The sequence below is a fragment of the Octopus bimaculoides genome, chromosome 1 (assembly GCF_046866305.1).
Source record: "Octopus bimaculoides isolate indiv1 chromosome 1, ASM4686630v1, whole genome shotgun sequence".
In the NCBI taxonomy this organism is placed as follows: domain Eukaryota; kingdom Metazoa; phylum Mollusca; class Cephalopoda; order Octopoda; family Octopodidae; genus Octopus; species Octopus bimaculoides.
Genome location: NC_142928.1, coordinates 91,658,510 through 91,682,291, shown reverse-complemented (window position 1 = coordinate 91,682,291; position 23,782 = coordinate 91,658,510). Strand labels below are relative to the sequence as shown.

The 23,782-nt window shown below is 34.1% G+C and overlaps 1 protein-coding gene across 1 annotated transcript in view; it reads right to left on the bottom strand.

Annotated features, from left to right (window-relative positions):
• Positions 1-23,782, bottom strand: part of LOC128247334 (dipeptidase 1-like) — a 117,234-nt gene that overhangs the window by 20,652 nt on the left and 72,800 nt on the right. The window contains exons 6-9 of the mRNA XM_089353958.1: positions 9,467-9,643; positions 5,177-5,273; positions 2,681-2,756; positions 1-87 (exon numbers count right to left, since the gene is read on the bottom strand). The exon at positions 1-87 is cut by the window's left edge and continues 49 nt beyond it. Coding sequence (XP_089210084.1) covers positions 1-87; positions 2,681-2,756; positions 5,177-5,273; positions 9,467-9,643 — 437 coding nt within the window. The remainder of the gene's footprint in view (positions 88-2,680; positions 2,757-5,176; positions 5,274-9,466; positions 9,644-23,782) is intronic.

Here is a 23,782-nt window from a genome sequence, read left to right as displayed (position 1 = left end):
GCAAGATCTTCATTCGACCAACCACGTTTTACAAGTTCAGCGAATAAATCAGGATATGTAGATACATCCTCTAAACCGATTGGTAATCTGAAATATAGAGATATGTCAATTTAACCGTTTATTTCATTTCAATCGCACAGGACTTCTTTTGGTTAAATGTTACTTCATTTGTTCTACTTGTTGGCACTTATGCTTACAACCCACGCTTATTTAATGACACTCTCTAAGCTACACTGCAAACCAATTTCAAGTTGCAGTTAACTTTGTTTCCCATAGATTCCTATTCATATTAAACCTTATTAGTGTTAGATTGACAAAATAGTTGTCTCCACGTTTTTTTTGTTCTTTTTTTTTTTTCCTATCTGTCAACCGATTTGTTAGTTATTTTGACAAATAGTATTGTGGTCGAGGCTTTGTAATCTATTAATGCCATTCCTACGGGAACTCTAGCACGTGAAGTGATTAATCTAATGACAACGAACTGTACTCATAATCCAATGGCCTCACTTAGATTAGAAAGTGGGAAAGTTCTGTCACTCAGAAGTCCTCATCCGAATTATCAGACGTGATTCTCACGCTTCTACGAAACGTGTTAAATGCAAATGTTTTTATCGTAGATATATGTGCGTTTGCATATATATACATATATATATATATACTTTTTTATTCAAAACGGCGCTTTACCCTTAGTGATGGCACTTTGCATATTAGTCGATAACTATGAAAAGAAATAGTAGATGAAGCTAATATAGTCATTGATCTGCAACCATTTGTAATATCAATTGAGCATTGAATTGCTTTTGGTGATATTATGTGTTGCCCAACAAGGCAAGGCGGCGATGAGCGCGCAGTTTCTCTTCTTATCTTTGCATAAGCGTTGATTCTTAACAAACATGGTCTACTTAATTGTATTGAGACACCGGAAAACTGTTTCACAACAGCTGGGCTAAAAAGACTTCTTTGGTTTACAGTTCATAATGAAGCAATTGGCCTACTCATTGCTGATCCGACAGTCTTTTCAGACACACATACATACAAACACACACACACACACACACACACACACACACACACACACACACACAAACACACACACATATAAAGTCCTCATCCGAATTATCAGACGTGATTCTCACGCTTCTACGAAACGTGTTAAATGCAAATGTTTTTATCGTAGATATATGTGCGTTTGCATATATATACATATATATATATATACTTTTTTATTCAAAACGGCGCTTTACCCTTAGTGATGGCACTTTGCATATTAGTCGATAACTATGAAAAGAAATAGTAGATGAAGCTAATATAGTCATTGATCTGCAACCATTTGTAATATCAATTGAGCATTGAATTGCTTTTGGTGATATTATGTGTTGCCCAACAAGGCAAGGCGGCGATGAGCGCGCAGTTTCTCTTCTTATCTTTGCATAAGCGTTGATTCTTAACAAACATGGTCTACTTAATTGTATTGAGACACCGGAAAACTGTTTCACAACAGCTGGGCTAAAAAGACTTCTTTGGTTTACAGTTCATAATGAAGCAATTGGCCTACTCATTGCTGATCCGACAGTCTTTTCAGACACACATACATACAAACACACACACACACACACACACACACACACACACACACAAACACACACACATATAAATATACATACATGCACTATATACAGAGAGGGAACTAGATATACGTAAATATATGTGTATATATGTGTGTGTAGGTGTGTGTATGCGCCTGTGTGTATAGTAGAATGTTATAGTTTGATACTTTTATAACACTTTCAAGCCCAAACTATTGGAGTTATGAAAAATAATGCAAGCCAATGATTTGTACTTTTACCACGTGTTTCTATATTTCCGTGTTAGGCTCCCTTTTGAAGATTAGCATTGTTTTTTTCTTTTATTTATAAAATATATGTATGTATGTACGTATGACATTATTCAGTTTCAATTCAAGATTTCTTACCAAAAGAGAGAGAGAGAGAGCCGATTTCTAACTTAGAACCAAGGTTCCTTCATTGGAATTCCAACATCGCCAACAGGGTATTTTTGCATGTATGTATGTATGTATATTTTCAAATTTGTATGTTCTCATGCATATAGTTGCATATCTAGACATGCTCATATATATTTAAATGATCAACTTCTGGAAGTCTTACATATTTTTACAGTCCCAATCATGGATTGGATCTGAAGTCTACGAATCAGCTTTCTCCATTCTTGTTTTGAGAAGCCTAATTTCCCAAGATTGGTATTTTGGCAGTGTGTTACATATCGCAGAGTCCCAGTATGTGCGTATGTCTGTAGGTATGTGTGTTTGTATATATATGTGTGTGTGTGCATGTATGTGTGTGTATGCATATATATGTATGTATGTGCTTATTGTATATGCAAGTGCGCATGTATGTATGTACGTGTGTGTGTGTGTGTGTGTGTGTGCGTGTGTGGGTGTGTGTGTGTCTGCGTGTATGCATATGTATGTATGTGTATCTGCGTGTATGCATATGTATGTATGTGTGTATGGATGGATGGATGGATGGATGGATAGATCGATCGATCGATCGATCGATAGATGGATGGATGTCTTAAATAATCATATACGGTGATAATATTTTGACTTTAACAGAAAATTTCAGTTAAATGAGGTGCGATTAGTAAGAAACAGAGATCCTACCTCTCGACGCCATCATAGTCTCCTCCAATACCAACAGTGTCAACTCCAGCCACGTTTTTTATGTGGTCAATGTGGTCTGTATTGATAATAAATATAAAAGTAGATTAAAATCAAAGGAACAAAATTTACATCTAATAATTTTATATGTATTTGTAGAATTTAGACTTGAAAGAATGTACTCATTTTCATCACTTTGTTTGAAGGATAAAGACACTTTCAATGTCTTTTCACGTGAATGAGAAAGATGATGGCACTCGCAAGCCGACGACCTGCCCCGAATTCTTGTAACAGAGACAACTCCAGCGTTAAAGGCACCCCACAATCACGTGTTAAGCTGGGATGTGGGTTAAGCCCATTACGGAATTACGTCAATGTGAGTGGTTCTCTCAGAACGCGAAGATTCGCAAGTATAAACTACAAAGCAACTCATCCGACAATGAAACGATTCCACTACTTCATCGCTCTAGTTCATCGCCTAGTTCATTGCTTAGTTCATCGCCTAGTTCATTGCTTAGTTCAACGCTCTAGTTCATCGCCTAGTTCATTGCTTAGTTCATCGCTCTAGTTCATCGCCTAGTTCATTGCTTAGTTCATCGCTCTAGTTCATCGCCTAGTTCATTGCTTAGTTCATCGCTCTAGTTCATCGCCTAGTTCATTGCTTAGTTCATCGCTCTAGTTCATCGCCTAGTTCATTGCTTAGTTCATCGCTCTAGTTCATCGCCTAGTTCATTGCTTAGTTCATCGCTCTAGTTCATCGCCTAGTTCATTGCTTAGTTCATCGCTCTAGTTCATCGCCTAGTTCATTGCTTAGTTCATCGCTCTAGTTCATCGCCTAGTTCATTGCTTAGTTCATCGCCTAGTTCATTGTTTAGTTCAACGCTCTAGTTCATCGTCCAGTTCATTGCCTAATTCATCGCCCTATTTCGCCCAGTGTTCCTTGTTTTTAAAGTAGTGAAGATCAGCTGGTTCTGACATATCTTTGAGTTATACGTCATGGCAATCCTTCTTGCGGATAGCATTGTAAATAGTCTTTGCAACTTGCCATGCCTCAAGGGTAGGTAGTATCTTGTAGACATTTGGAGGTAGCTGTTGATGATGTAGGTGACATTTTCCACACTGGTATAGCAAAGCCAATATTATTTCGTTACAACGTGGAGGTTTGGTGGTATCTTCGTCTTACTTATTTATCAAATATATACCGGCTATTTCTTGTTTCTGGATAGCGAAAGCATATCCGTAATGGTGGGATGTAATGTACCTATCACAGGTCCAGGAGAGGCAAATCTTCCTGTGAATGCTGTTGTTATATTCTAGCTTACGAGATGTGTCACATGATTGCTTTATGCTGATATGCTGTCTCTGAAAGTCGAAGTTACAGTTCCAAATTTCAGTTTCCTTATATACTATTTAGCTCCTTTCAAAAATACTTCAACGTTGCTACGTATCCTTTCACGTATCTGAAAACTCAAGATTTTCTTCCTTTTTCTTACAAAAATCCAGAAAAATCTAATGTCCAAGCAAATAAATTTACAGTTGGCTGTCTAATTTCCAACTGAATATATATATATATATATATATATATATATATATACATATATATATGTATGTATATATATATATATATATATATATATATATATATATATATATATATATATATATATATATATATATATATATATATATATATATTCATATATATATATATATATTCATATATATATATATATATATATATATATATATTCATATATATATAAAAAATATATATATATGTATGTATTTATGTGTATATATATATGTATGTATTTATGTTTATATATATATGTGTATGTGTATGTATGTGTGTGGGGGGATGTCAAGGTAGAAAATGCTAAAATAATTTTATAAAAAACATTTTAGTTCCGGTTTCGGTCATTGGGAATTTTCCAAGTATGGAAAACAATTAAATTTTGGAAAAATTAAATGAAAAGTTTTTAAAAGAATATTTGCATAGTATTCAAATACAAGGGACATTTTCCTTGTTTCTACCTGTCTGTGGGTTCGAACCCACAAGAGTAAACCTGTGTGTTCCTTTTCAACCTTCTACATATATATGTACTTCGTTTTTGTATTTGGTTTGCAAGATTCTTTATGTGAATTCGCGTGTTGAAGCATGTATGTGAAAGAGAGAAACAGAGAGAGAGGAGGGAGAGTAAAGACTTACCTTAACGCCTCAAGTCTTATTATGTGGGAGTATCGCAAATATATTTATTAGTAATTTGCTAACAGAATTATTTCATAATGTTAACGGTTGTAAATTCATCGCAAACCAGAAAATATTGTTCACGATAAGATACACAGATATATATATATATATATATATATATATATATATATATATATATATATATACATGCATACATACATACATACACACACACACACACTCACACACACACACACACACACACACACACACACACACACACACACACACACAATAAAAGAATATACCTGCGACTTGTGATAATGTAGCATTTGTTTGGTTCGAAGGAAAGCAATTGATGTAATCACTGTAGAAGTTAACCATAACAACGCCTCTATTTTCTTTCTAGATAGATAAAAAAAAAATGTAATTGTTACATTGCATTAAGATTGCAGACATAATAGCATTATAATGATACAAATAGAACATAGATGAAGCAGAATTCGTAAGAAGAGCCAAGAGAAACAATTAGGTTAACATAAATGATTTTCTTGATAAAGATTATATCTTACTTCAAAAAGAAGTTATTCAGAAAGATGCATGTATTAAGATGCAGGACCTGACGCTGACACCTAATTGCTACTTTGTCTACTGTTACTCTTGCAATTCTTTAGAAAAACGTTCATAAATTTTGCTATACTTCAGATGGCGATAACCCAGAAAAATCTTAATCTTAATTTTCTAATGTAAATTCACTGCTATAATTCTATTTCCATGCATAAAAGCAATATTATATCGTTGCGATTAATTTACAGGTAATTTACTTTATCAAACCTGGAAAGAAGGAAAATACTGTCTCCGATAGTATTTGAACCCATGTAAACGGTAGTATGTAGGTATTTTGTCCGATGGTGTAAATTTTAATCATTCTTTTTATTGGTAGTTTAGTTGATAAACGCCTTATCTTCTTTTTTTATTACTTGTTTGTCATTTCACTGCGGTCATACTGGTGCACCGTCTTTAAGGATTTTAGCTGAAGAAATCGAGTCCCGGACCCATTTTTATTAAACTTGACATTTATTCTATTGGACTCTTTTGCCGAGCCGCTAAGTTACGGGGACGAAAACACACCAACACCGGTTGTCAAGCAGTGGTGAGGGACAAACACAGACGCAATACACACACACACATGTTTTGTAATTTATCACACGCTCTCAGTTCAAACCCCGCCGATATCTACTTTGACTTTCATTCTACTAGGATCAACATAATTGAATACTGATAGCATCTAATTGACAAAATTTATGTACTTATGTTGGCAATTGATATTTCTTTAATCCGTTGCTGCTCTATTTTGAAATACTAAATTTAACTCCCGTTATTTTCTTTGTTTCTCTGCCATCAAGTCATCGAACGAACCCTTGTAACTTCTTTGTCAAATGATATATACTTGTGACGGAATTTCGTAGAGTGAACACAATGGTAGTTTCCCGTTGTATTTTCTTTGAGATTTTTTTTTTCCAGATTAGATATAGACAAATTCTCCACACTTGCTTGAACATTCAAAATCCAAATAGCAGAAATACGCACTGGAATACATTTTGTCTTACTCGTTAACAATATAAATTCATCGCCTTTCTGTAATATTCATGACAATAATGAAATAATTAACAGTAATTACCTTTGGTCGATTCCACCAATAATAACATTTCCTTAATTCCACTGAGGTCAGTTTTACCTTTTGCCTATCCTCGGCCACTAAAATAAAGTATCAGTCAAGTTCTAAATTCAATGTAATCGACTTATCTTCTTCCTTCAAAATTGCTGACCTTTTGTCTAAATTAGAAGCATTTATGTAAAGGCGGCGAGCTGGCAGAATCGTTAGCACGCCGGGCGAAATGCTTAGCGGTATTTCGTCTGTCGCTACGTTCTGAGTTTAAATTCCGCCGAGGTCGACTTTGCCTTTCATTCTTTTGGGGTCGATTAAATAAGTACCAGTTACGCACTGGGGTCGATATAATCACCGTAAACCGTTTGTCTGTCCTTGTTTGTCCCCTCTGTGAGTAGCCCCTTGTGGGCAGTAACAAAATAGAAGCATTTATTTAGTTGTGAGGTTTTTTTTTTGGTTTTTTTTTTTTTGCTATTTATGGTCTGAGTTCAACTCTTGACAGAGTTGATTCAATCGATTATACTTTCTTCCCACATATTGTCCTTACACTTATGTGAGAAGTTATACTTTTTTTTTGTGGTGGAGTAAAGTGATTCCCTAACATAATAGATTAATTGCTATTGATTTAGATTCTTTCGCCTATTTTCGGAATCCAAAATTCACCGCTGTTAACTTTTCATTCCTCCTGGGTTTATAAAAATAAGAATTAAACATGAACTAAAGTCGATTTCATTGACCACACATTACACCATTAAGCATTTAGTATCGTTACTATGTAGAAAAATGTCCATTGTTCTAACAGTAAAGCAAGATCACAATTCTATTGTGATTTCTGGCTGAAAACATTCTTCACTTACGTTAGTAATGCCATTAGCAAATATAGACATGTCAAAAACTATTTACTCTCTCTTAAAACAGATTTCGCCATTCTTGATTTATTTCAACAACTAAATTGTTATTTTATGAATTATATCGCTCGAAATCAATAATATATTTATAGGTCTAAGTCTGCGAATTCACACACGTTGAGTTACAGCGAACTGAAAGCATAATAAAACCCAAAATACAAAGAAACTAGGGATAGTCTCTGTCAGCAACAATTAATTCAATGGAGTGTTTATACAGTATCTGCCAGTCTGAGAATTGAAAAATCAAGTATTGCAAGCGTTTTCATTTCAATAGCGTGTACAGAAAGATGATGTTGTCATTGGTTTGGCTGTCAGTAGTGTTTAGGAAGGAATTGCGGTGAGGGAGACTTGTAAGCTGATAACGGTAATGGATGAAAAAGAAAAACAGAGATCAGGAGGAGATGGTGTGAGAAATCAGAACATTAAGGCGGATAGAGGAAGTAGGATAAGAGCAGGAGATAATACACAGCAATGTTAGTTAGAAAGTCTTAACAATAGGATCTAGGATATACGGGGTTCAGGCCGCACAAACATAATATATATATATATACATAATATATATAATATATATTTTAAAGAGGTGTGGACTGCACACGAATAATATCGGATTACTGATTTGAAAGTAAAAAAGATCTGTTGGCGTTATTACATAAGTGCGTGGGCTTTCTTTGTGAAACATTAATTACAAATAACACACAACGCTTTAAAAAAAAAAACGTTACGTATTCAATCAATTTTGACTATTTCATTTTTTATTTGTCTTAATATTACACCCAACTATAAATTTTAGTACTGTCCAACTCAGATGGGTAATTAAATATGAATCAGTTTATTCAAACATCTAGTTACATCTTAATTCTCAAACTTTGTGTGCTGTAAATCAAACTTTATGTAAAGAATTACTGGATATATGAGATTGTAATAATACTTACATTTAGTATTATTATATATCTGTTTTTAATGATCAGGAGATTATTCTACGTCCACATTGATCTAATTATTTACCTTCAGAATAAATATAAAACTTTGGACCTGAAAATTACTTTTAAATCCGTCACACATCATTTGTTTGGCGAATTGTTTGCGTTTCCATTTTTCTTTAGTTTTCCTTAAACTTAGTTATTAAAATTTTTTCATGAAGAATACATATTTAACAAAAGCAATAATAAAATATCTCAAAAATGAATTTTGTAGCCGATTTTCAAAGGAATATGAAATTTAAATTAAATACTTTGTTCTACATTTCTTTACTTTTTCTAATAATTTCAACAGATAGCAGTTTTGCTTATCATATTATAGTAACCTTAAAAAATATGACGGTGGGACATCGAGTCACTTCTAGTCAAGTGAGTATTTTGTCAACCAGGAGGAATATAAAGCAAATCAAACGCGACAAAATGTAAACTGAGAAGATGAGGGGATATCATTAAATAGGAGATTGCATTATTCACTACTGGTGCTGCCACCTAATATTGTAAATATTGTGCATGAAATAATTCCATAAATAACTACGATCAGTATTCGAATTTTCAAGTGAGACTATACATTTGTCGAGGAAGGATAACGTCAATCGATATAATCGTAGTATGTGTTTTGTCTATCGGATCAGCATCCTAAAAACTGCATCAGTATAAATGAAACGATAACAAGAATAACGTTTCGATTTGCAATGGGCCAACACCTTGTTCTACAACTTTCATCGCACAAACGTTAACGATATCGATTTCTAGCACAAGTGCAACATAATCTTATTCTATTTAAATCGAGAGAACGAAAGATAAACATTCACCATGTGATTTAAAATCAGAATGTAAAGAGGTACAATCAAGAAATTTTAGCTCTAGCGATTTCATCAATTCTCCAAAAACAAAATAGTTAGCAATTTTAAAGTAAGGAATATTAAAATTGTACTACAGTAATGTTAACATATTTTTTAACAACTATCCATGCCTTCACAGCATGTGGCCAATGTCCTCTTATACTTGTTGGAAAGGAGAGTAAGGAAAGCAATATTTACTCACGGTTTTTTTCAAAATTGCGTCCGGTGCGTTTCGATAATGATTGCAAACAGCAAAAGCAGATGTGTGGCTGAAAATAACTGGAGCTTTTGATACTTCAAGAGCAACTTCCATGGTTCGAACTGCTACGTGAGACAAATCTACCAACATTCCGAGACGATTCATTTCAACTATGACTTTCTATATAAAGGAGATTAAGATAAAAGTATACGGCAACATTGATGATGAAAAATAATCAAAAACATATATTCATATGCAAAAGAAGCAGTTATTGTTGCCAACCATTAGAAAACATATCATGAGACCATTAAACAAATGATATCTTAATGTTGGTATATCCAGATATGGAATAAGCTAGAGTGGTCTCTCGTTTCTGAAAGAAAATATTTTATTTCGCTATTGCAAATTAAACAAACATTCGTTAATTATCTTGTAGACTATTGTGTATCGAAGATATGCATCTACAAATATTACAGCCAACGAAGGAGCACGGATGAGATCGCAGCCAATTTTTTTTTTTTTTAAACTACAGCCTATGATCTGGATAAGAAAGAAACATATTTATCTCTTTGTCGCCCAGAGGGGGATAAACAAGGACAGACAAAAGGATTAAGTCGATTTCATTAACTCCAGTGCGTAACTGGTACTTATTAAATGGACCCCGAAAGGGATGAAAGGCAAAGTCGACCTCGGCGGAATTTGAACACAGAACGTAACGATAGACGAAGTACCGCTAGGCATTTCGCCCGGCGTGCTAACGATTCTGCCGGCTCGCCGCCCTGCAAGGAGAAAACATATTACATCAAGTAAACCAAGATCTACGATAATTTTCTGAAAGTGGTGGCCAGAAAGAGTATCAAAATCGTTCAATTCAAGAAAGGCTAATAAGAAGCTTAAAAATAGCAGCCAAGGAGGGAGTCTGTATAAAGTTACACCACCTACCAGAAATGGCAACCAAATTGCTCTCAATTCATATCCTGCTGTCTTAACTGAAGAAACATGATGCATTCATAAAAATACTGAAAGAAGGTGACGTAGCCATCGGAAAAATGCTTTTTGTCATAGGTTCTCTTGCTCAATCAATCTCAAGAAGAAAACTCCATACCGTATACATATATATATGTATATATATGTGTGTATATATATATATATATATATATATATATATATATATATATATATATATATATATATATATATATATATATATATACACATATATATATATATATATATATATATATATATATATATATATATATATATATATATATATATATATATATATATATGTATGCGTGTGTGTGTGTGTGTGTGTGTGTGTGTGTGTGTTTGTATGTGCGTGTGTGTGCGTGTGCACGTGTATGTGTGTATGTCTCTCTCTCTCCCTCTGTATGTATGTGTATATATACATACACCTACAGGACACAGATGTGTGTCAATAGCCAGCTGGAGGAGATGTTCTCCTGGGGCTAAAAGCAACAGTAACATTCACCCTTAGGGTTTAGCCGCATTTAAGTGGCAAATATACTTCACGTTATATATATATATATATTATACACTAGAGGGTACCCAAAGGTTACCGGAAACGTTCTCTGTCGGACAAGCCCGCTGTAGTTCAGGCTTCCGCCTCTAGAAGCTACTTAATGCAACCCTCAGACATCAGTCTGCCAACTGGTGTCGTCCGGTGTAGTCGTACTGTCACGTGGTACTGTCTTTGTTTTGTAGTGCTCTCCTCTGTTCGTCGATTTTTGCGATGTTCGAAACGAAGGAACAGCGAGCTTCCGTGAAATTCTGTTTCCTGACGAGGAAAACGGCGACCTAAACAATTGTCTTATTTCAAACAGCTTAGGAGGCCGCTATCATGAGCATAACACAAGTTTACGAGTGGTTTTCACGATTTATGAATGGTCACTTGCTCTTGAGGACCAACCTTGTTCAGGGCGGCCGGCGACCTACCGAACGAATGAAAATATCATATAAATTCATGAACTGATCTTAGAGAACCATCACCGAACAATTGACAAACTTGTTGATATGACTGGTGTGTCCTGTAGATCCTATCAACGAATTCTGAGCGAAGAATTGCGAATGGAAAGGGTTACAGCAAAATGTGTGCCTCGCTCGTTCACGGGAGATAAAAGCAGTCACGACTGAATGTATGTCGGGAACTGAAAGAACAGCTGGAAGTTGATCCGGACCTGTTTTCGAAGGTCATCACTGGTGACGAAAGTTCTTGCTACGGAATTTGCAGATTTGGAAGAGGTGAAGAAAAAACGACCCGAGGCGTTAAAAGGCATCATTTAGCATGAGTTCCAGCACTGGATCAATGCATCGTTTCAAATGAAGTATACTTTGAAGGCAATAAACGTGTGAACATGTAAAACTAAGTGAATAGAGTAATATTGCAAAATACCGGTTTCTTTTGGGTAACTCCTCGTATATATATATATATGCCTACGGATTTATATGCAAACATACGTCTTAAATTCGGTATCGAACCCTTTTGACTTTGTTAACTTTTCATCTCTTTCTCGGAGAATAGCGCTTTTATTTTGAATCAAAACATCTTTTCTCTTTGTATTTCTACGCTCGTGCAGTTATGTTTTACCTTTTTCTGACTCCATATATTATTTATTTGTTTCACTTCTCTTTGCCTCTTACGCGTATACCTGTTATTTGTAAGATTTCTTATTCATTTACGTTATTACATTAACGCAGAACGGATTGCTGCTGCTTCGCGATGTGACCATAGCAACTATATATATATTTATATATTAATAGTTATCGCCATGCTAACATGGCAGTCCAGAAAAATAGGACAAACGCTGCCGTTGATTAGCTCCAAGAGGCCATTGCCTCTAGCTAGCTGTGACACACGAACCTGTGTCCATTATAACCTTCGAACAGAGGAGGTCAGCCGCTTCCCTTTGCTGGTCTGGCATCTACAGAGTAGTTTCGGGATATTTTCCCTTTATCAATGTAGAGCAGCCGAACCGAGTAGGTTTCGCTACTGACCGTCTGTCCGAAGAATTATTTACCTAAATTCAGGATAAATATATATATTCGCTCAATAAACACACACAACGCCCGGTCAGGGAAACGAAACTGCGATCCTATGACTGCGAGTCCGCTGCCCTAACCACTGGGCCATTGCGCCTCCACTGAACAGTATATGACGAGCTAACAAACTTTCTTATGGTTATGCCTTGATAAGGCAAAAAGGAAGAATAACCACTATGATTAACATCGTGTAATTTCAGGTTCTTCCGTCATTTTTGCCAGTTAATATATAAGAAACTTTTATGACTGGATATTGATATGTAGAAAGTTTTTAATATTCATATGCATGCATATCGATGTGTGTGTTTGCGCGTGCGCATGTGCATGAGGGTGTGTGCGTATGTGCATATATGTATGTATATGTATATATGTGTTGCGTGAGTATGTATATATGCTTATGTATATATATGTATATATATATATATATATATATAACTGTGTGTGTATGTGTGTGTACGAGACAACGGTAAAACAACTTTAGCGGTGTTTCAAAATATTCATACATACAGCGGTTACAAGAAAAACTTTATATAAGGCTATATACTTTGAGTATATAAGATTCTCGTGGGCTTCTGAAAATGTGATTTACAAAGTTCATCGCAGTTTAGTTTAAGATTGGAGAGAAACTACAGGATAAATATAAAAATGAGAAAATAATTTCGAGAAAAGGAGGAAAGTAAACTTATTTATAAAAAGTAAAGACAAAAGTTAAATAAGGAACATACACACACACACAGACACACACACGCACACACACACACACGCACACACACACACACACACACACACACACACACACACACACACACACACACACACACACACACACATATATATATATATATATATATATATAAATGAAACAACATTTATCCTAGATATAGTTGTTCAAAAGTTAAGTACTAAATTATTGCAAAATAGATAACTTCTTCGTATATTTGTAGATTTCATGGATGCCAGCGGGTTATAAATCATCGAAAATTTTAATTTATACTTGTGACGCATTGAAGACGTACGGGAGAGAAAAATATTTATTGATGTTCTGTACATCTAAATATGAAAACAACTATATACATATATGTATACTCCCACGACCTTACTCTTTATATACACAGATACACACATATATACACTTACGTGCAGACATACACACACACATACACGTAATCGTGCATATATGAACATACACTTATACACAAAGATATATATATATATATATATATATATATATATATATATATATATATGTATGTGTATATATATATATATATATATATATATATATATATATATATATGTATGTGTATATATATATATATATATATATATATATATATATATGTATGTGTATATATATATATATATATATATATATATATATATATATATATACACATACACAAATAAGCAGATACACGTACACGTGAATGCATATATACATGTATACACATATACATGTATCTATGCATTTATACATACAAGTATATGTGCACACACACATATATGTACACAAACTCATAAAATTAAACATACACATGGATACAGATAACTGCATGCATATATATACATAGATATACATTCACTCATACAGATACACCTGCAGATATATTTATATATATATATATACGCTTTTATATACACCTACACACACACATATATATGTATGCACCACACACACAGATGCACGCACATACTCACGCACACACACACAGACAAACGAGGCACATATATGGTATGTATATATATATATATATATATATATATATATATATATATATATATATATATATATATATATATATAGCGCAGACGATGAAATAGATGCCTACAGGCACACGTATTTTTCTTTTATTACCACAAATGATATTTTGGATACTTCTACATTGGCACTCGTTACAATGGTAACCATCCAGAATGTATGATATTTTAACAGTATAAATCAATAGTATAATATCATAAACAATGTCACCGATGATACGTAGATTTATCAAATATATGGTAAAACACCGTTTTCAAATTTGGCCCAAGAGCAGCAATTTTAGAGGAGGAATAGATCGATAATATCGACCTCAGTGCTCAACGACCCCGAATGGACGAAAAGCAGTCAGCCTAGGCAGAATTTGAACTCAGAACGTAAAGACGGACAAAATGCCGGTAACCATTTATCGCGACATGAATACATGATAAAATATTTATTTCAAATTTTGACACAAGGTCAGCAATTTCGGGGGAGTGAATAAGTCGATTACGACGACCCCAGTGTTCGACTGTTACTTAATTTATAGACCCTAAATGTATGAAAGGGAAAGTCGACCTCGGCAGAATTCGAACGCAGAATGTAAAGACGAGTGAAATTCCGCTAAACATTTTACCCGGTGCGGTAACGATTCGGCCAGCTCATCGTCTTCATCAGCTCATCGTCTTAATTAATATTCTTCACACTTGCATCAAATTTGCAATGGAAAGCGCAACTTTAATGCAAGTCTGATGAAATGTCACTTTAATGTCTAAAACCGCAAACATTATGTAAAGTTTCACTTTGAATTTCTGCATAAACTGGCTTTGCAAACAAAGTTCGCACAGAAGCAATTATAACGAATCATTAAAGATGTGTTAGAAAATGCCTTCGTCTTCGTATCATTTAGGCTATAAATATATATATATATATATATATATATATATATATATATATATATATATATAAGCAATGTTAAATCTCTGAACAAGGTATTAACAGTAACTGCACGACAAGGTGAAGTATATTTGCCACTTAAATGTGGCTGACCCCTAAGGGTGGATGTATTTGCATCGGGATATCTTTCGCATCCAAGGTCGGTGATTGTCGTACGCTAAGGACGGGTAAATACCCAGAAACTCGAGTCCGTACGTATCGCAGATCAAGATGGGAAGGATGACTTCCCTTTGCAAATAGAGACAGGACACAGATGTGTGTCAATAGCCAGCTGGAGGAGATGTTCTCCTGAGGCTAAAAGTAACAGTAACATCCACCCTTAGGGGTCAGCCACATTTAAGTGGCAAATATACTTCACCTATATATATATATATATATATATATATATATATATATACATATATATATATATATATATATATATATATATATATATATATATATATATATATATATATATATATATATACATACATATATACGTACATACATACATACGTACACGAAGAAACCACATGAACACCTACATCTCTAAAAATAGAAGGTAAAAATACTTCTGTACCACAGAATTGTCACAAGTCTAATACAAGCATGGTAGGAATAAATTCTAGAAAACATTAAAAAACGTCTTACCTCTGCTAAGTGAGTACAAGCAATATTGGTGATCCTGGAACTTTTTCGGGCATGGTGGGGAGAAACTGGCAGACTTTGACTAAAGAGAAACAGAGACCTATTTGGCGCTAATTTCGAAACCGGTTCCAAGTTGACCAGTATTGCATGTGCTGACCTAGCAGAGGTAAGACGTCTTTAATGTTCACTGGAAATTTTTCCTACCATGCCTGTATTAGATTTGTGACTATTCTGTGGTACAGAAGTATTTCTGACTTCTATTTTTAGCGATGTAAGTGTTCATGTGGTATTAATTTGCCCGTACGGCTGATAACTTGCTTGCTACACTTGATGGTATTTTAATGATACCATCTCTTCTTATACACACGCACAAACATATACACACACACACACACACTCACACACACACACACACACACACACACACACACACACACACACACACACACACACACACACACATACGGCTAAAGCGTCGTTCGTCGACGTAGATGTTACTTCAAGACCTATATTATTTAACTTTTTCGTAATGGAAGCATTTTAAATCCATTATGAGAATGCACTTTACTATGTAATACATTTTCTTAGATCTTTATATATCCATTGTTGTTTGCAGATCACAATAACTTCTACATCTTTTCCTTAATTTGCTGATTGTATCTTCTTATGAATAGTTCAAACCATTCATTGGTTGCTTACAAGTTTTCCATTAATCATCTCTTACTCGTTTCTTTGAATTTATGAGAATACTTCTTGAATCATCTTATCTTGAATCCAGAACCATCAATTCCTTACCAATTCGTAGAAAGGTCTTTGTTATTTCTGTATTATTATCTTCCTCTTCATAGCGATTGAACTTTTCACAGCGGCCGAACTTTTCTCAACGGCTGAACTTTTCACAGCGGCCAAACTTTTCCCAACATCGGCCGAACTTTTCACTGCGGCCAAGTGTCGTTGTTATTTTAATAAAGGAGATCGTTGAATGGTACAACTGCAGATCACATATGATAGGTTTTTGTACTTTTCCACTATTTCACATTGGACAATTATTTTCAATATTCCGAATCAAGTTTTTTTCCCCCACCGTTCCTTGTCTGGTGTATTGGTACATGGAGGAATTTTCCGGATGCTGCAAATATCGTAATGCTAAGCAAAATGCTTGAAATGTGACTGCTGCGTTATAACTGACACCGGAAAGAAACACGATGCTCCTCTTGCTGGGAAATAGCGACTCTCGTATAGAGTAGAACACTCCTATAAAGTGCACGATAGTATTTTAAGACCTACAAAAACACGATTACACCCTGCTCAACAAGTAGCTGGTCGATTTCTCTTTCTGAAAATCCCAGTTTATCCAGATTCTCCTTTATGCATTTACTAACAAAACCTAGTGCTCCAATTGTTATTAGTATGAATATGAATTCATAGTCTGAATATAGAAGTTGGAGGATTCGAAGCAGTTGTCTATAGACATCCCCTTTTCTTTGACTTCTATGATGGTACATACCTTTGCCCTTCTGTCCCAAACAACAATATCCGGCCTATTATGTTTACATTTGACAGAAGTTTTGATGGGAATATTCCACCAGTATTCCTTGAGTTGGTGCTTACGAATGTATTCCGTAACAGAGGGATTTTCTAAGTTTATTTCAGGACAGTCTTTTTTTGCGGATGGTATTGTAAATTAGCAACAACATCAGATCGCGTAGGGTGGTAGTACTATGCGATTGCACCTTGAGGTTATAAGAGCGTCACTGCCTCTCTTGTTCACTAGGTACTTTGTGAAAATCTCCTTTTCCTGGATTGCATACGCATAGCCCTCAAATTGTGATGTGATGTAGTGGTCTTGTGGCCAAGAGAGGCTTCGCTTCATGTCAATTCTATTGTCTTCTTCAATCTTCCGGGCAACATACCCATGCATAGTCTTTTGTTTTTTGTATGCTGAATGCTTTCCATCCAGATCTTCTTTGAGGTAAGAAAGCCCAGCTGTTTTGAGGTTGTATAGGAGAGAGTGCTTCTTGTGAAGCTCACTGTCAACTTGTACAATGTTGCTCACTTCACTTTTCAGCACTGCATTTACATATTTATTTTTTTTCTGCTGTTGTTTATCAGGTGTTGACTGAGTGAAACCATACAGCATTCTAAGGCCGTCTACACTGATCACAGGCCCTCACCACCTCCATTTCTTCTTAGGTAGAGCCTGTCAACATCACTGTTTCTGTAGAAGTTCCCGGTTGTTGTCAGGATTTTGCGGGTTTTGAAATCTATGGAATGGATTTCCTCTCCAGATCAATGAAGTATCCCAATTGTTGGGATCAGCACTAGTACTGCAAATGCCTTCTGGGATATTGTTTTGTAAGAGGAGAAATCTGACTGCCATATTCTCATAAGTCTGGTGTAATATTCTCGGGTTACTCTATCTTTATTCACAGTACCTGAAATGGGGGAGATAGAGAAACTGTTGGTGCACAAGTTTTGGGTTTGAGGGGACTGACTTTCCTCGTTCTATATCCAAAAATGAACATTATATATGTATTTATGTATGTATGTATGTGTGTATGTATGTATGTATGTATGTATGTGTGTGTGTATATATATATACATACAAGCGTGTGTGTATAATATGCTTGTGTATGTATATGTGTGGGAGGTATATATATATATGTGTGTGTGTACATATGTGTGAGTGTGTATGTGTATAGATGTGTAGGTGTGAATGTTAGTGCTTGCTACGATGTGGCACTTGTTGAAATGTTACTTGTTGAGTTTTTACTTGCTGAGTTGTAGTGCTCCACCAAAATATAGACAGACGGGCACTGACAGACGTATACAACACACAACTTATAAAGAACCACTCACATAAAATCTACCTCTCCATATTTTTCGGACACAGATACATATGCAACATACCAAGCGCACACAGATTCACGCCTGTCCTCCCATTTGCCCTCCTGCCAAATATATACCGAATTTAGTCTACTCTTTATTTCCAGTCAGTCAACGGAAAGACATGTAGACCATTAGTAAATGACTCTCTCGTTGAGATTACTCAATTTCCTTTTTTTTTACCCTTTTTTTTTCCTTTCGTCCTCTTCAAGTTTCTTCTGGTCATTCCTTCTCTTTTTCAAAGAGCATTGTCCAAAATGTAACCATTAACTACTTCTGTTCACTTGACCAACATGCTACTATCAATGATTGTGTTTCTATTCATGGAAGGGCGACTCGTAGCGTTAACATCGAAGAGAACCTACACAGAACACGATTGATCCCTTTTCAAAACCCGAAAAGCAGAGCATGCGGGTGTACACAACAACGTTTCATCGGAATAATGATTGACCTGGGAACAAGAGAATAACACTAAATGACCATAACAAAATCAGCAACAAGTTGTTACAATTTCATTGCTTGGTGCAGCTTGTGTCGTTATATATCTGCAGTAAACAATGATCCTCCGACAGCGAGTCCGCTGCTCTAACCACTGGGCCATTGCGCCTCCACGATCACGATATTTAGGACTATAAAAATCTGCAAAACCTTCTTAAGATTTCAAGGATGACGAATAAAACAAGAAACTTTCTTTCACAACTTTGCTGCCAAGTAGGTGACCAGTCAAAATTTGTTTTAAATTAAAACAAGATAGATATATGCATACACAAGTGTGAATGTTTACATGCATTTATGAATGTATGTATTGTATGTATAATTACTTTGAACTTTAGTTCAGTTGTTCTCCATTGAATTCCAGCCGAGCTCTAACAAAGTAGCAAGATATATTTGTACATACGAACGTACGTACGTACGTACGTACATACGTGTGTATGAATATATATGTATTCCCGGGTCCCTATTAGGCACAGTTGGCCTTTTATCTTCATCTGGACGAGCAGAACTGAGCAAACGGAAGACTGTCAGTTGCCGATACATGCAAGTCTCCCCTCTTTTCACCCCATCAGCGGTGTCCCACAGAAGAGCCACAGTTTAACGACAATATATATATTCATACATAAATATATATATTCATATATATATATATAAATATATATATATGTACATACATATATATATATATATATATATATATATATATATATATATATATACATACATATATATTCATATATATATATATACATATATATTCATATATATATATATATATATATATATATATATATATATATATATATATATATATATACAAACATACACATATATACATATATATATATATATATATATGAAATATTCTCTCTATATCTTTACCGTATGATAAAGGTAAATCCTTTTGTTCGCTTTGAAATGTACTTTATCCTGTTCGCAACGAATGCCCTTGTAAACACGTTTATAGAACGCGTTTATCGTTACAAGCACTGGCAGAAACATACCTTTAGTTCCTATAAGTGATTTCTACCATTCTATAAACTTCGATCTATGACTGTCTTCTTACATTACATTTCCACTAAATATATCTACTTCCATGACTTTAAGCTTAATGCTAATTCACCTATTGCTCTGTATCCCTCCACTATTAGTTTTCTGTTAATTTCTTTCTTTCTCCTCCTCCTCTTTCTATAAACTAATTTGAAGTTGTATGTACTAACGGGTTGTTTTTTTTTTAAACCTTGATAGCGTTCCCTTCATCACATATGCAGTTATCACATTTTGTTAAAATGTCTTATTGATGTGTTTGGTTACCTTCTTTCCGTGATGAGAAGATTGTATTGTTTTAAACCATTTTATTCCTTCTGGAATAATACCAATGCTTTCTTCGAAACATATGTTGGAAGTAAAAAGATTTTAATAACACCTATGTTTAACTCCATTTATTTATTTATCTATGTACATACATACATATATATATATATATATATATATATATATATATATATATATATATATATATATATATATATATATATATAGATAGATAGATAGATAGATAGATAGATAGATAGATAGATATATATTCATGTATATTCACATATATGTATATATATATATATATATATATATATATATATATATATATATATATATATATATATATATATACCTATGTATACACATATATTCATATATATATACACATATATATATATTTATATATCCTATATATACATATATATATTCATATATATATATTCATATATATATACATATATATATATATATATATATATATATATATATATATATATATATATATATTTATAGATATAGATATATATATATATATATATATATATATATATATACATACATATATATCTATTCATATCTATATACATATACTTATATTCATATATACATATGCATATATATATATGCTTATATATATATATATTCATATATGTGTGTGTGTGTGTTTGTGTGTGTGTGTGTGTGTGTGTGTGTGTGTGCGCGTGTGTGTGTATATTCATATATATATATATTCATATATATGAATATATTAATATATATTAATATATATACGTATATATTAATATATTAATATGTATCAATGAAAATATTTCAATACAATTGTTTTAATTTCCAGCAAAAGACTTTTCATTGGTGCCTTGTTGTACCACTCATGAATTTATATATTAATATATATGTATATATACATATATTGATATATATGTATATGTTCACATATATATATTAATATATGTTTATATATATATATATATATATATATATATATATATATATATATATATATGTATATATATATATATATATATATATATATATATATATATATATATATATATATATATATATATATATATATATTATATATATATATATATATATATATATATATATTACTATATATATATTAATATATGTATATATATTGCATTTGGCTATATATTTGTGAAAGTAGCTCTATATCATCTTCAAAGTCGAGATCTTCTAGAGTTCTGCACCCGTCCATTGAATGCCTGTTTGGCTTTCAATCGTAGTTTCCTTCATAATCCAATCTATAACTAGTAGAAATAAAAAGGGAGAAAGTATACAGCCCTGTCGAACTCCTGTTTGTACTTCGAATTTATCCGTAGCTCCGTTACCATGCAAGACTCTGCATGACATTCCTTGGTAAGTTGCTCTTATTATAGATATATATACTTGTCTCGTATGCCGCAGTGCTGCGTAATTTTCCATAAGCCTTCCCTATCTACACTATCAAAAGTGTTTTCGAAATCAAAATTAGAAGCAATAGCTGCCAAATTATGTACGAGGTGTTATGAAAAATTTCCCGGCCTAGTTCTGTAACGTGCTAACAGATGGCAGCACACGGTTGCGTGCGCTTTGAGAGCTAACAGTAACCTTCATGAGGCATTGTACATAGTGACATCGCTGTGTTTACTTTGCAAGTTATGAAATTTCTGTTTTTGTGATCACGTGTATGCTGTAGTCTGCGATATTGTCATGGACAGGAACGAAGAGCCGACGTGACAGTTTGTGTTAAACTTGGAAAGTCTGCTACAGAGACATTGAGCATGTTACAGGAAGCTTACGGCGAAGAGACAATGGGTCGTACGCAATGTTTCGAGCGGCAAGCTTCAAAAGCGGAAGAACGTCTCTGGAAGGCGATGAACGATCTGAAAGGACTGCGATGAGCATCACCCCCAGGACCAGACCGTCAGTCAAGATGCAGAGCGAATCGCCAGCAGAAGGTCCTCGACTCACTTACGGAAAAAGACTTCCAGGTAAGGTTCCAAAAGTGGTAGGACCGCTGAGACCGGTGAATTGCTGCGCAAGGTGACTATTTCGAAAGTGATAATGTTAAAACGTAGGTAAATAAGTTATATTTTATTAAATGTAACACCTTGTATATAGAATCCATGCATAAGTGCATACGGGTGTATGTGTAAAAATGTGCATAAGTGTGTGCTTCTTAGTAAGTGGCAAAAAGGATGCAAAGCATTGCCAAACCTCGAGTAGAGGAAAACGCGCTTTGTCTTGTTATATGTTGTACCTTTAATACATGGTTATGAAACGATCTTCTCTTAGACAAAATCCACAGTAACATGCTCTTGAACGGTGTATATCAATTTAGTACAAGACGTACAGATCCATACACACACACCCACACATATTTATTCCTATCATACATTCCAAGAAACAATACCAAATATAATGAGACTTACAACATCGTATTTGGAAATATACCGACAATGAAAACAGAGCAGCATCAACGCAAATTTTCTAAATAATGCCAAACTTCATTAGCCTATACTACAGACAGTACACGGCTTTACTAAGGAAATAGATATGAAATTCGGATTAGAAAAATGTGCCAAAGCAACCCTGAAAAGAGGAAAATTAGTTAAAAGCAGCAATATAACACTAGATAAAGCCAATGAAATAAGAGAACTAGACGAAAGCCAACCATACAAGTATTTAGGAGTCAATGAACTAAATAGGATACAATATACACAAATGAAAGAAAAAATAAAGAAAGAGTACTATAGACGAGTTAGATCAATACTAAAAACAGAGCTCAATGCTAAAAACAAGATAATGGGTATCAACACTTTAGCTGTCCCAGTTATAAGCTACAGCTACAACATCCTTAACTGGACACTAAACGAACTATGTAAAATAGACAGAAAAACAAGAAAAATAATGACAGGATATAGGATGCACCACCCAAAATCTGACATAGAAAGGCTATATATACAACGCACAGAAGGTGGCAGGGGTCTTATACAGCTATAAAACTATTATAAAATAACCACCATAGGACTGCAAAAATACCTACTCCAGAAGCAAGGAAAACTAATACAAATAGCCACAAAACACGAGCAGAACAAAAAGCTGTTTTCAGTATTTAAGGAAGCTGACAAATACAAAGAAGAAATCAATCTACCTAACAAATACGAAGAAGAAGAAGAAGAAGAAGAAGAAGAAGAAGAAGAAGAAGAAGAAGAAGAAGAAGAAGA